Raw genomic sequence first — 13,631 nt, 5'->3', positions numbered from 1 at the left:
CAAAACACAGTGTTGTGCAAGATAATCAAACATCTCCACATTGGTCTCAGCAGCAAACTTAGTGAAGAGGCTCCATGACTTATGAACAATTTACATTTTCTTCTTTTCATTTGACTAAAAACTGTTCTATATTTTATATGAAACCAATGACCTAATTTACTTCCTGTCCACACCTCCCCCACTCTCTCTGTCCACACCCCCTACTCACTCTATCCATCCCTCTGCCCTCTTTTTTTAACTCCACTCTTCACTCTTTTATAAATGTTTTCAACATAATTTGATAATATTTGGAGTTGGACTCCAGTATTTAAATCCAATAAAACCCCACTTTATTTTATGCACCTGTATTTTATTTGATTAGATTTATAAAGTAGTTTGAGATGATTTGTGGTTTACTGAGTGTTAAATTAGTTTGAAACTGAATGTTTTAGATATAAACCACAGCTGAGCTTCCTGTCAATAGAGGTGGTTTGGTTATTTCAGCCTCTCAAAATAGAACTTTGTCATCAGCTAAAACACACACACACACACACACACACACACACACACACACACACACACCTCCTTTAACCAGCTATATAAACAGAAGCATTGGTAGGTTTTAGCTCCAATTTTCTTCACATCGTGAGCATCACAAATTTCATCATTAACATCATTACCACCTTCACCATCAGCAGCAGTCATGATCTCTCGTGGTCTCCTACTGGGTCTGCTGGTTCTCACCTGCCTTCAGCTCTTCACAAAGGCCCTAAGTAAGATGGAAATTATTATTATTATTATTATTATTATTATTATTATTATTATTATTACTAGTAGTAGTAGTGATGGGGATTTTGCTAGAACAGCACTTCTGTTTGTGTTTTATTCTGCACAAACCGCAGCAATTTGTCAACGATTACAATTTTAATCTATTAAAGAACAACCAGAAACGATGACGTATCATAACAAATGCATTAATACAGTATAAACCTGCACTACTGTCAGAGCTGCTGTTCTGCATAATTAATGAACAACTGGCAACCAATCAGGATCAGGATTTAGCAACAGTTTAACAGATACATCAGACCTGCATTTTATACTGAATATAAAAGTGTTTAATATCGAATTATTGAACATTTAATCACAGAACTGAATGTGGAAATGTTTTCTTACAGACGCAAATGGACCAGACCAATGCTGTTTCAGATACCAGAGAAATCCAATCCCTATCAGAGTCATTACAGGGTATAAAGTAACAGAACGTCACTGTGCAAAACCTGCAGTCATGTAAGTTTTCACCTCCTCATTGTTCTTTTAATTGATTGTAATGAATAATAATAAAAAGTGATCATTTTCATGTGCATTATTATTGTAGAATTGTGTGTAATATAATATAACTGTATATAATGGTGGAGGTTTGGAGTGTGTGTGTGTGAGATTTTCTGATTTTATTGCAGTTCTACACTGATGTACATCTTCTCTCTAATCTGCAGCTTTACCCTGATGAACAGCCGTCAGGTGTGTGTAGATCCTGATCTCGAGTGGGTGCAGAGACACATGAGAAGAATTGACCAGATGGAGTACAATAGAATGATTCAATCTACAAACTCAACCTCTCAGTCCTGAAGACCTTCAGGAAGTTTTGTGTGCAGGTGGAGAGAATAAAGCTATAAAAGCTATGATATAATAAAAATCTAAACATAAACGTGACCTGAACTTATTCTATAGAGCCGATATAAATTCATTTATTTTTTTAATGCATAAATTATTTCCTCATTTTCAGGGTTTTCATTCATTAAGCACTTTGAATTGTTCATCTTTCTCTCTCTCTCTCTCTCTCTCTCTCTCTCTCTCTCACACACACACACACACACACACACACACACACACACACATGAATGTATGTTGTACATGTATATAACCTGTGGGTAATTTGTTGTTGAATTTATGCAGATTTGCATAATAAATTTTTTACTCCTTTTTCCTGTTTTTCTGAGTGTTTATTCGTTTATCTTTACATTAAACGCACTATGAAATAATTTTTTCACCTCCTGACCCCCACCGGCCCCTAATGAACGGACTCCTCTTACCTCGCCATCCCATCCAAATCCCCCTTAATCCCCCACACATCCTGCCTCTAGGATTAATTAAGTGTAAATGGTCTCAGGTAGAAATCACAGGTTTTTGGTGAAAATGGCAAAGGACTCATTTGGGATCCAAAAGAAATGACTTTTATTAGTGAGTCATATTTATTGATACACTGAATAAAAAAGTGATCGAAAGACCGGATCATTTTAGTGACTCGACTCTTTGAATCTCGTTCATCAAAATTAGTCAGTTAGTTCATTTAGTTCCTTGGATCAAAAATAAAATAAAATGTTCCGTTTCATTATGTAGTTCCCTTCACTTTTCTACACACACCTACTGTAATGTGACTTTTTGATACCACCTTGTATTTCAATCAGGTATAGCATTATAGCATTATAACAATTATGACTGGTGAAGTGAGGAACACTGATGATCTTCATCATGGCACCTGTTAGTGGGTGGATTTATGTATTAGGCAGCAAGTGAACGTTTTTCCTTAAAGTTGATGTTAGAAGCAGTAAAAAAGGATTTGAGGGAGTTTGACAAATTGTGATGTCTAGACGTCTGGGTCAGAGCGTCTCCAAAACTGCAGCTCTTGTGGGCTGTTCCTGGTCTGCAGTAGTCAGTGTCTATCAAAAGTGCTCCAAGGAAGGAACAGTAGTGAACCGGCGACAGGGTCATGTGTGTTCGAGGCTCATTGATGCACGTGGGGAGCGAAGGCTGGTCCGTGTGGTCCGATCCAACAGACGAGCTTCTGTAGCTCAAACTGCTGAAGTTCATGCTCTTGATGCTCGACGTATCACGACTGTTTTGTTCTTCATAAAATGGGAACGGATTTCAAATCAATTCAGTTTCTACAATTTAGTCTTTGTAAGTCTACATTTATTGAGAATACTAAAGGTGATGGAGGTCAGGAGAAAACTCCCTGAGAAAGTCTGTGGAAGAAACCTTAAGAGGAACCATTATCATCTAGGTGGACACTGATGGACTGATTTACTGATGGACACCAGAGTGCAAAACTTCATGGCAATTGAAGTACTAAGCTTTCGTGACACCTTCATGGTTCCACCCGAAGACACCTTCATGGTTTGAAAGTGAAAATATTCACAGTAATCCTATGTACATCTTTATTCTGTTCATGTAGAGAAATCCCCAAGACCAACACATGGCTTGATCAAAACTTCATGATGTAGGGAATACAGATTGAACAATCTGGTCTGGAGAGCAGGAGAGCAGATGGTCATTGAAATCTCAGGACGATGTGTATCTTGGCCTGGATTATTATTGTAGGTGGCACCAAGGTGAGGGTGGGGGGTTCTTTTTGAGCCTGGTTCCTCTACAGGGAATTTTCTCATTTACTCATTAGGGTTAGTGTGAGTAGAGGGAAAGTTGTAGGTAGGAAGCTGTCATCTGCACATATCCTCCTTGACCTTTCAGCATCATTCGACACATTCAACCAGAAGATTTATCTACCCTCTGGAGCCTCGGAATCCATGAAACAACAGGGGAATGGTTTGCTTCCTACCTGGAAGGTCGCTCATACCAGGTAACAGAGAAGGGGTCCACATCTGCCCCACACAGACTCTCCATTGGTGTCTTACAAGGCTCGGTACTTGGTCCCCTCCTTTTCTCCCTCTATACCCATTCTATTGTTGAAGTAATATCCTCAAATGTTTTTTTTTTTTTTTTTTTTTTTTACCACTGCTATGCTGATGACACTCAACTCATATTTTCTTTCCCTCCCTCAGATACCACAGCTTCTGCCCAGATCTGGTGGACAAATCTTCATGGATGAGTGCTCATCAATTAAAACTTAACCCTAGCAAAACAGAACTGCTGGTCATCCCAGGTAATTCATCTCCAGGTCAAGATCTCCGAATAACTCTTCATGACTCTCTGCTCTTACCTTCAGCCACTGCTCGTAATCTTTGCATATCTATGGACAATCAACTGTCCTTCTCCTCACATGTTACTATTGTGGCTCATTTGTGCTGATTTCTTCTCTACAACATCAAAAGGATTCAACCATTTCTGTCCACTCAGGCTGCCCAGGTACTTGTTCAGTCTCTTGTCATTTCGAGACTGGACTACTGCAGCTCTCTGCTGGCAGGTCTTCCTCTGAACGCTATTCGTCCACTGCAAATGATCCAAAACAGAGCTGCAGGACGTGTTTAATCATCCATCCATCTATCTTCTTCTTCTTCTTTTTCTTTCGGCTTCTCACATCAGGGGGTGCCACAGTGGATCATCTGTCTCCATACCACCCTGTCCTTTACATCTGCCTCTTTCACACCAACTACATGGATGTCTTCCTTCACCACATCCATAAACCTCCTCCTTGGCCTTCCTCTTTTCCTCCTTCCTGGTGGCTCCATCCTCAGCATTCTCCTACCAATATAACTCATGTCCCTCCTCTGCACATGTCCAAACCATCTCAATCTCACCTCCCTCACCTTGTCTCCAAAACGTCCTTCATGCGCTGTCAGTCTAATAAAATCATTTCTAATTCTGTCCATCGTCGTCACTCCCAATGAAAACCTCAGCATCTTCAGCTCTGCTACCTCCAGCTCCACCTCCTGTCTTTTACTCAATGCCACTGTCTCTAATCCATATAACATCTCAGGTCTCACCACAGTCCTATAAACTTTCTCTTTCATTCTTGCAGATACTCTTCTATCACAAATCACTCCTGTCACTCTTCTCCACCCACTCCACCCTGCCTGCACTCTTTTCTTTACTTCTCTAACACACCCCAGGTACCTGAACTCCTCCACCTTCTCCACCCACCTCTTCTCCATGTAACTGCACCACTCCACTGCCCTCCCTCTCATTCACACACATGTACTCTGTCTTACTCCTACTGACTTTCATTCCCCTTCTCTCCAGCGCATATCTCCACCTCTCCAGGCTCTTCTCAACCTGCTCCCTACTCTCACCACAAATCACAATATCATCCGCAAACATCATAGTCCACGGAGACTCCTGTCTGACCTCGTCCGTCAACCTGTTTATCACCACTGCGAACAGGAAAGGGCTCAGGGCCGATCCTTGATGCAATCCAACCTTCACCTTGAACCAGTCTGTCGTTCCTACTGCACACTTCACTGCTGTCACACTGTCCTCATACATGTCCTGCACCACCTTCACATACTTCTCTGACACACCAGACTTACTCATACAATACCACAACTCCTCTCTCCACTCTGCCGTACGCTTTCTCTAAATCCACAAACACACAATGCAACTCCTTCTGACCTTCTCTATGCTTCTCCATTAACATTCTCAAAGCAAATAAGGCATCTGTGGTGCTCTTCCATGGCATGAAACCATACTGTTGCTCACAGATGGTCACCTCTTCTCTCAGCTTGGCTTCCACTACTCTTTCCCAGAACTTCATGGTGTGACTGATCAACTTTATTCCCTTGTAGTTACTGCAGGTCTGCACATTTCCCCTTTGCTTAAAGATCGGTACCAGCACACTCCTTCTTCATTCCTCAGGCATCTTCTCACCTTTCAGAATTTTGATAAACAATCTGGTTTAAAACTCCACTGCATCTCTCCTAAACATCTCCATGCTTCTACCGGAATATCATCTGGTCCAACCGACTTTCCACTCTTCATTCTCTTAATCGCTGCTCTCACTTCCTCCTTACTAGTCCTATCCACTTCCTGCTTTATTAACTCCACATCATCCAACCTTCTCTCTCTCTCATTTTCCTCCATCTATCGTCTATACTTCGTTATTCTTCATTGCTTTTTTAAATTATTTTTTCAGATCATACCTCATTTCTTTTTTGCCACTACAGCTAAGTTTATCGATTGATCCATCCATCCATTCATCCATCCATCCATCCATGTGTGTGTGTTTGTGTGTATGTGTGAGTGTGTGTGTGTTTTTACTTAAGTACTTGTCAGAGCTCAAACTTCTTTACTTTAACTTGAGTGAAAAAGTGCAGTCAGAACTTCAACTTTTACCAGAATCTTTTACAACATCAGTATCTGCACTTCTACTGAGTGAAGGATGTGTGTGCTTTTGACACCTCTGGTGTGTGTGTGTGTGTGTGTGTGTGTGTGTGTGTGTGTGTGTATATGTGTGTGCATGTGTGTGTGTGTATGTGTGTGTGTGTATGTGTGTGTCATCATCCATCATTTCTTTTTACTCATTTGAAATCTATCCATCCATCCATCCATTTCTTTTTACTCATTTGAAATCTATCCATCCATCCATCCATCCATCCATCCATCCATCCATCCATCCATTCCATCCATCAATCCATCCATCTATTTTCGTTTTACTCATTTGAATCCCATCCATCCATCCATCCATCCATCCATCCATCATTTAATTTAATAATTTCTTCTGATGTTCTTTTGTTTCACAACACTATATATGTCTTTTTTGCCTCTGAAGCTAATTTTATCGATCCATTCATCCATCCAAAATGTTTTACATTTTAAAATTGCAAATTGTGAACATTTCTTTGTGTTAAAAGATAAATGTTATTATAATTTTTATTGAATCTTTTTTCTTTTGGACTCCACAGAATTATTGTTTGAGTTGAGTGAAGCTGCATCTTTTATTGTTGTATTGTTTGTATTGTTGTTGATGTGATTTTGTGTAATTCTGAGCTGTGAAATGATTTTGGTTACTAAATAATTTTCCTTATTTCATCTGAAGAACCACAGCAGAGCTTCCTGTTATAGAGGTGGGTTTTTTGGTCTCTGACTCAAAGTGGAACTTTTGTGTCAAAAACACTTAAACCGCAAACACACACACACACACACACACACACACACACACACACACACACACACACACACATACATACATATAAACACCCCCTCCTGAAAGCAGCTATATAAACTGAAGGGGATCTGCATTAACATCATTCTAGTCACATTGTTACCATCATCATCATCATCATTACCATCATCACCATCATCAGTCATGATCTCTCGTGGTCTCCTGCTGGTTTCGCTGGTTCTCGCCTGCCTTCAGTCTTTCACAACGGCCAACAGTAAGATAAAGTTCAAATTTTTTGGTTTCTGTTTGTTTTCTTCTTATTTATAATATTTGCTGTAATAATAGTATCTGTAGCTTCAGGTTGGAAAAAATAAGCAGTGATTGAAGAGTTTGATCAATTAACTACATAATAATACAAACTGCATAACAGACATTCTTCTGTCCTGAAAAAACGTAAAAGTCACAAATGAAAGCGCTGTGATAGAGATGTGATAAAGCGCTCTCTATGACACTGGAGACTCCTTTTATTATTGTTAAACAAAAATCTCTTTGGACGACTCCATCATGTCAATGATTACACACGTTTCTAATGCGTGTATGTGGAGCGTCTGCTGTACACGTCACTGTGACTGAACTGTTGCTATAGAAACGTATCAGAACCAGAGCATTAATACAGTATAAACCTGCACTACTGTCAGAGCTGCTGTTCTACAGAATTAATCAACACCTGGCAACCAATCAGGATCCAGGATTCAGAAACAGTTTAACAGAAACATCAGACCTGCATTTTATACTGAATATAAAAGTGTTTAATATCGAATTATTGTACATTTAATCACAGAACTGAATGTGGAAATGTTTTCTTACAGACTCAAATGAACCAGCAACATGCTGTTTTGGTTACTATGAGAGTCCAATCCCTTTTAGAGTCATTACAGAGTATAAAGTAACACACCCTCACTGTACAAAACCTGGAGTCTTGTAAGTTTTACCTCCTCATTGTTCTTTTAATTCATTGTAATGAATAATAATAAAAAGTGATCATTTTCATGTGCATTATTATTGTATAATTGTGTGTAATATAATATAACTGTATATAATGGTGGAGGTTTGGAGTGTGTGTGTGTGAGATTTTCTGATTTTATTGCAGTTCTACACTGATGTACATCTTCTCTCTAATCTGCAGCTTTACCCTGAAGAAGGACAACCGTCAGGTGTGTGTAGATCCTGAACTCGAGTGGGTGCAGAAACACATGAAAAGAATTGACCAGATCCTGTATAAAAAACTGATCCAATCGCAAATGAGTGTTTAAATCCTTTTCATACATCTAGTAAATTTTTTCAATAGTACTTCCTGCTATCATCTCTTCCTTTTTCCTTTATCTTTTTCTCCATTCTATAATTAATGTGAGTTTTCTAATCAGGCACCAATACAATAAAATACTTTGATTATATTCAACCAAAACCTGTAAAAGAATTAAAGTCAATAAATAATGACTGTATTATAAGATGTTATTGTGTATTGTTTATTTCTGTGTATTAATGTAGACACAGTAAAGGTTGTGTAATGACTTTCATTTACTAAGTTGGATAAATGAGAGATAAGTGACTCTGTATAAAGTGTCTTTTGAATACAATATATGTAAAGCACACATTATCTTCGATGTGAGAATCAAAGTTACAGTTAAAGGTTTTTTCAGGAAGTGTGTGGAATCATAATGTAGAGTTTATAAAACAGCCCCAGCCACATGTAGACAAAGTTGGAAAAATGGGCACAAATTATAAGGATCTGAAATAATCGACCCATTAGTCATATTTACTGCCTCACTACAAACAGACTGAACTGACATCACCTAGAGTTTGTGTTTGCTTCTGAGCAGTAGCGCCCTCAAGTGGTGCTTCCTGCTATAAAAATGACCTCTGACACTGTGGACTTGAAATATACTGAACAAAATTATAAACGCAACAATTTTGTTTGTTCCCTCATTTTTCATGAGCTGAACTAAAAAAATCTAAAACTTTTTCTATGTACACAAAAGTCAGATTTCTCTAAAATATTGTTCACAAATCTGCCTAAATCTGTGTTAGTGAGCACTTCTCACCGAGATCATCCATCCACTGCACAATGTGGCAGATGCTGATTAGACAGCATGTTTATTGCACAGGTCGGGCTGGCCACAATAAAAGGCCACCCTAAAATTTGCAGTTTTACTGTTTTGGGGGTCCGTTGGGGTCCGAAAAACAGTCAGTATCTTGTGTGACCACCATTTGCCTCATGCGTTTTGCCCTGTACCATGAAAACCCGGGATTCATCTGTGAAAAGAGACCACCTCTCCAAAGTGCCAGACGCCATCGAATTTGAGCATTTGGGTCAGTTAGGTCGAGACCCGATGAGAAAGACGAGCATGCAGATGAGCTTCCCTGAGACGTTTTCTATCAGTTTGAGCAGAAATTCTTCGGTTGTACAAACCGAATGTTGCAGCAGCTTTCCAGGTGTCTGGTCTCAGACAATCTTGGAGGTGAAGATGCTGGATGTGGAGGTCCTGGGCTGGTGTGGTCACACGTGGTCTGCTGGTTGTGAGGCCGGTTGGATGTACTGGTAAATTCTCTGTAATGGCTTTGGAGATGGCTTATGGTAGAGAAATGAACATTCAATTCACAGGCAACAATTGCATGCTCCCTCAAAACTTGCAACATCTGTGGCATTGTGCTGTGATAAAACTGCACATTTGGCTTTTGGCTTTTTATTGTGGCAGCCTAAAGCACACCTGTTCAATAATCATGCTGTCTAATCAGCATCAATGAACAATATTTGGGGAAATTGGCCCTTTGTGTACATAGAAAAAGACCTTTGAGCTCAGCTCATGAAAAATGAGGGCAAAAACAAAAGTATTGCGTTTATAATTTTGTTCAGTACACATTGTGGTCACTACTGAGCCGTTACAATAAACACAATATGAGTCAAGGTGAATGCAATTAATGCTACATTTAAGGTGTTGTGGTGCTGTGGTGTTGTGTGATTCAACACCATTAAACGTGGCTTGAAATGCCTTGCCATTAGCATCTTGCAGAAGTTCGGCTTCAGAGACCTCCTAGTCAGCCGTGTTTGAATGGCAGCCTCACTGGACTTAAACTGGAGCACTGCTTGGTTGGACACTTCATTGGTCCTGAATTAGAAGTCTTTGTGATTGGCCACCACTCTTGAGGGATCTATGCAGGGAAGATAAACCTCAGGCATGATCTTGAGAAGGTGATCATGTCGGCCTCAGGCTGAAACTCATCATTAAAGGCTGTCATGGCAGCTTTTGGAAAAGCTCTGTGAAGGAGGCCACCATGTCATCCATAATCTGGGGATACTTGTGGTAACCCACACAATTGACCCTATGATTCCTGTGGTGACCTGGAGCTTCCACTGGTAGGTCAAACACTGAACTGGTACAACAAGAACTTTATCCAGGGCTGTTTGTCAGGTTTGGAGTTCCAAAGGCTTTCCATAGCTGTTATTGTCAATCTTTTTATAATTTATCATGTGTCTTTGGAATTGATCTCAGTAGAACCTCATTTAGGAAAAACAAGAAGAACATTAGTGGAGTGAAATCATGTTTTTTAGTTTATGTAATAGACATATATTGTTCAACATGTGCAAAGAGGCAGCGTTCTCCTTGTGTCTGTGTTTGTGTTATAGCTCATCTTAAGGCTCTTCCAGGTTGCCACGATTCTCTGGTGAAACAGTGTATTTAAGGACACCGCTAGCACATGCTTATGGTCAAAATATCTCTTCTGTTCTCCTTGGTTTTTCTGTGAGATATTACTGCCCTAACTTTCTTTTTACTTATGGTTTAGATCTCTCAATATTTTAGACTCTTGTCAGTCAGCAGATGCCACAGACCTGTGATGTTGCATGATCTCTTTGACTTAGCTTCCTGTTTCCTGGGAGCTAATCTTGGCACTCACCACTAGGTCTGGCTGCTGCCCCTGCCCAAATCAATTCTCAGAGCCAACCGCTTCCTGATCCCCAACGTTTTTCCTGACACCCAGGCCTCTGCAACCCATTCCTCAAGCAGTGTGAGCTCATGTTCTCTTGTTATTCACACCAATAAAATGAGTATTGAATATTTTTCCCTCTAACCCTTAGGCTAACCCCTCAGGTGGGCCATACTTGATTGGGAGTTCCAGACCACCCGTTGTTCCAACTACCCAGGGTATTGCAAAAAGTTCCAGTGCCAGTTCGGCCATTCAAGGTCATAATCTGGTTCAGCAGCAAGCCCTCTCCCTAGCCTCAGTATCATGTTTGGGCTGCCACCCAGCCTTAGTTTCCCACTGGAAGTGTTTTGCCCAGCCACTTTTCTCTGCTGAGGGTGCTGCCCAGCTTCTTTACCTTTCTGAGGGTGCTGTTCAGACTCCGAGTATCCCATAAGATAGTTGCTTTGCATGCCGAGCCCTGTTGATGATGTCTCTTAACTCCGAAGCCCAGCTGACGATGTCTTTCCACTCCCAAGCCCAGCTGACAACCTCGCTCTTCTGCTGATGTTTGCTGAGGGCGTTGCTGCGCTTCTGATCTCCACCTTCGAGCCTTGCAGAGGAAGTCAGTCTGCTCCTTAGCCTTGCAGAGGGTATCGCTCTGTCTCTGATCTCCACAGAGGGCGTTACATTAAACTCGTATCTCCACAGAGGGTGTCTCTCTGCCTCTGAGCCTCACAAAGGGTGTTGCTTCACCTCAGATCACCTCAGTGCTTTATAATGCTTTATGGCCATGCTTATAACATTTTCTGTCTTTTTTTGATGTTCTTTTTATATTTTGTGCTTTCTGTTAAAGACTCTTTAACTGCTCTCTTGTTTTTGTCCTGCATTTAAGTCCTACCAGTCGAATCACAGACATTGCCTGTGTGGCATTCCGGCATGTCCCAAGATTTTAACAATAAAATGTAAGAACTAGATTTAAGAATGTTACTAGTAGAAACCGACTACGCCACCCCGGGGGCCCAGTTACCGGGGATAACCCTTTATAAAGAAATGCACAAGGCACTCAGGTTCATCTACAGCTGAGTCAGGACATTAGACAGAGGTATAATACACACAGTTTATTAAGAACTCTTAAAATGACATTAAACACCACACAAGAATGCTTGGACTCCAGAGCTGGGGACCTTACTCTAATGATCTCCTATCCACAGCAAACACATACACTCATACGACACCACAACCCCACCTGTCAACCACTGCCCCCCGAAGGAAACCACCACCAAGCAAAAAGGAACTTGTCCCTCACACTTGAACTGGTCTCCCAGACACCTGGAGAGGAAGCAAACCACAGTATGGTCAAATCAATTTACCTACACCCACACACACACACACACACACACACACACACACACACACACTAAACAATCACAAAAGTACAATAACAAGGACAAAAAGCAAAAGAAGTACAACAGGAATAATAAAAAACAGTCAATTCCATTCAATACACCTCATCAAATAAGCACATGACCTCTTAGCATTCCACTAACTGTTGGGTAGCATCCAGGTCTTCAAACTCCTCAGATAAACATATGTATAGCAGCAGTCTCTTATGGCCACCTCTCAGCACACCGTCACAGTGTGGAGCACTGATACAGACACACTAACATATACATGTATATAAACAAAGCACACGGTCAGCAAGGAGAGGAGGAAGACATCTATAGAGATGGCAGGGAAAGGAGAAGTATAGGATGGATGTGGTGAGAAAAGACATGCAGGTAGTTGGTGTGAAAGAGGCAGATGTAGAGGACAGGGTGGTATGGAGACGGATGATCCGCTGTGGCGACCCCTAATGGGAGCAGCTGAAAGAAGAAGAAGAAAACACAGTCCGCAAAAGCGCTAGCACTTAGCTTCGTGGCTAATCCAGTAAGCCGTTAGCTATAGCACGGTATGGCCAGGACATGCGTCCCATGCCGATGCTCGGCACGTAGACAGCATGCACGCCGATGCAATATGTCGCTCCGTCCGCGCTTTAGCGACCCGCAGACCACAAGGCAGCCCGGCAGCGAAGCAACCAAAAAGCTAGACAGCCAAGCAAAACAGCCAAGCAACCCAAAGGTAGCCCAGCAAGAACACAGCCAGATAAGACAGCCCTGGTAAGACACCAGAAGAAGACAGCCCGGGTAAGACAGCCCTGGTAAGACAGCCCACTACAACGACTCTCAGTTCCTCACTTCCTAATACAGAGAAATAAGCACAAAATTAGCATCCTTTGACATCAGATATGAATACCTGACAGTTAACCCACTTACCGGTTCAACCAGGTCACAATGTGCCGCAAAACTCTAACGAGGAAGTGGAATGATTTTAACCTAATAATGGCTGGATTCCTCAAGCCAAACTAAAAAAAGAAACCAAACCATCCTTAAAACCCAATCCATACAATCAGGCTACCAAACAGGCATGACAACTTAGTCCTTACCACACAAACCTCTCCCAGCTGCGTCGAGTATCCGGTGACATCACCAGTGTTCAGGACAACGCACTCCCACCAGACACCGACTGCTCCTTTTATGGACCCACTTATTTGATAAGGGAAAATCAGCACTTTTATTGTAAGTTCAAAACTCTGATAGTACTGTACTAAATCTTTATTCAGGGTTCCTGCAAATTCACAGCTTGGATTTATTAAGTGTGTGAGCAAATTCTTTACTGCCGCTGTGGTGGTGGTGGTCAGCATGTTCTGCTGCAGCTTGTTCTCTGCACCAGTGCACTAAAGCTGTGCGTGCTGTAGGTGAAAGCCACATATTAGTTTCCTGTCTAATTAAACTGTTTCTGTACTCTTGACCACTTGTAA

General features: G+C 41.1%; 1 protein-coding gene across 1 annotated transcript; it reads left to right on the top strand.

Moving 5' to 3' along the window:
* The first annotated feature begins 588 nt into the window (after positions 1-588).
* On the top strand, positions 589-1,960 carry LOC124387973 (C-C motif chemokine 3-like). Its single transcript, XM_046852596.1, has 3 exons — positions 589-752; positions 1,155-1,266; positions 1,473-1,960. The coding sequence occupies exons 1-3, from the start codon at positions 683-685 to the stop codon at positions 1,603-1,605; spliced, it is 315 nt and encodes a 104-aa protein (XP_046708552.1). The 5' UTR covers positions 589-682; the 3' UTR covers positions 1,606-1,960.
* Positions 1,961-13,631: the final 11,671 nt, after the last annotated feature.

This window comes from Silurus meridionalis, chromosome 6 (genome assembly GCF_014805685.1).
Source record: "Silurus meridionalis isolate SWU-2019-XX chromosome 6, ASM1480568v1, whole genome shotgun sequence".
Taxonomy (NCBI): Eukaryota; Metazoa; Chordata; class Actinopteri; order Siluriformes; family Siluridae; genus Silurus; species Silurus meridionalis.
The sequence above is the reverse complement of the archived record's forward strand: the minus strand, read 5'-3'. Positions and strand labels throughout refer to the sequence as shown.

Coding starts and splice junctions, on each gene's coding strand:
- LOC124387973 (XM_046852596.1), top strand. CDS start 683: ATGATCTCTCGTGGTCTCCTACTGGGTCTGCTGGTTCTCACCTGCCTT. Junction 753..1,154: donor GCTCTTCACAAAGGCCCTAA/GTAAGATGGAAA, acceptor GTTTTCTTACAG/ACGCAAATGGACCAGACCAA. Junction 1,267..1,472: donor TGTGCAAAACCTGCAGTCAT/GTAAGTTTTCAC, acceptor TCTAATCTGCAG/CTTTACCCTGATGAACAGCC.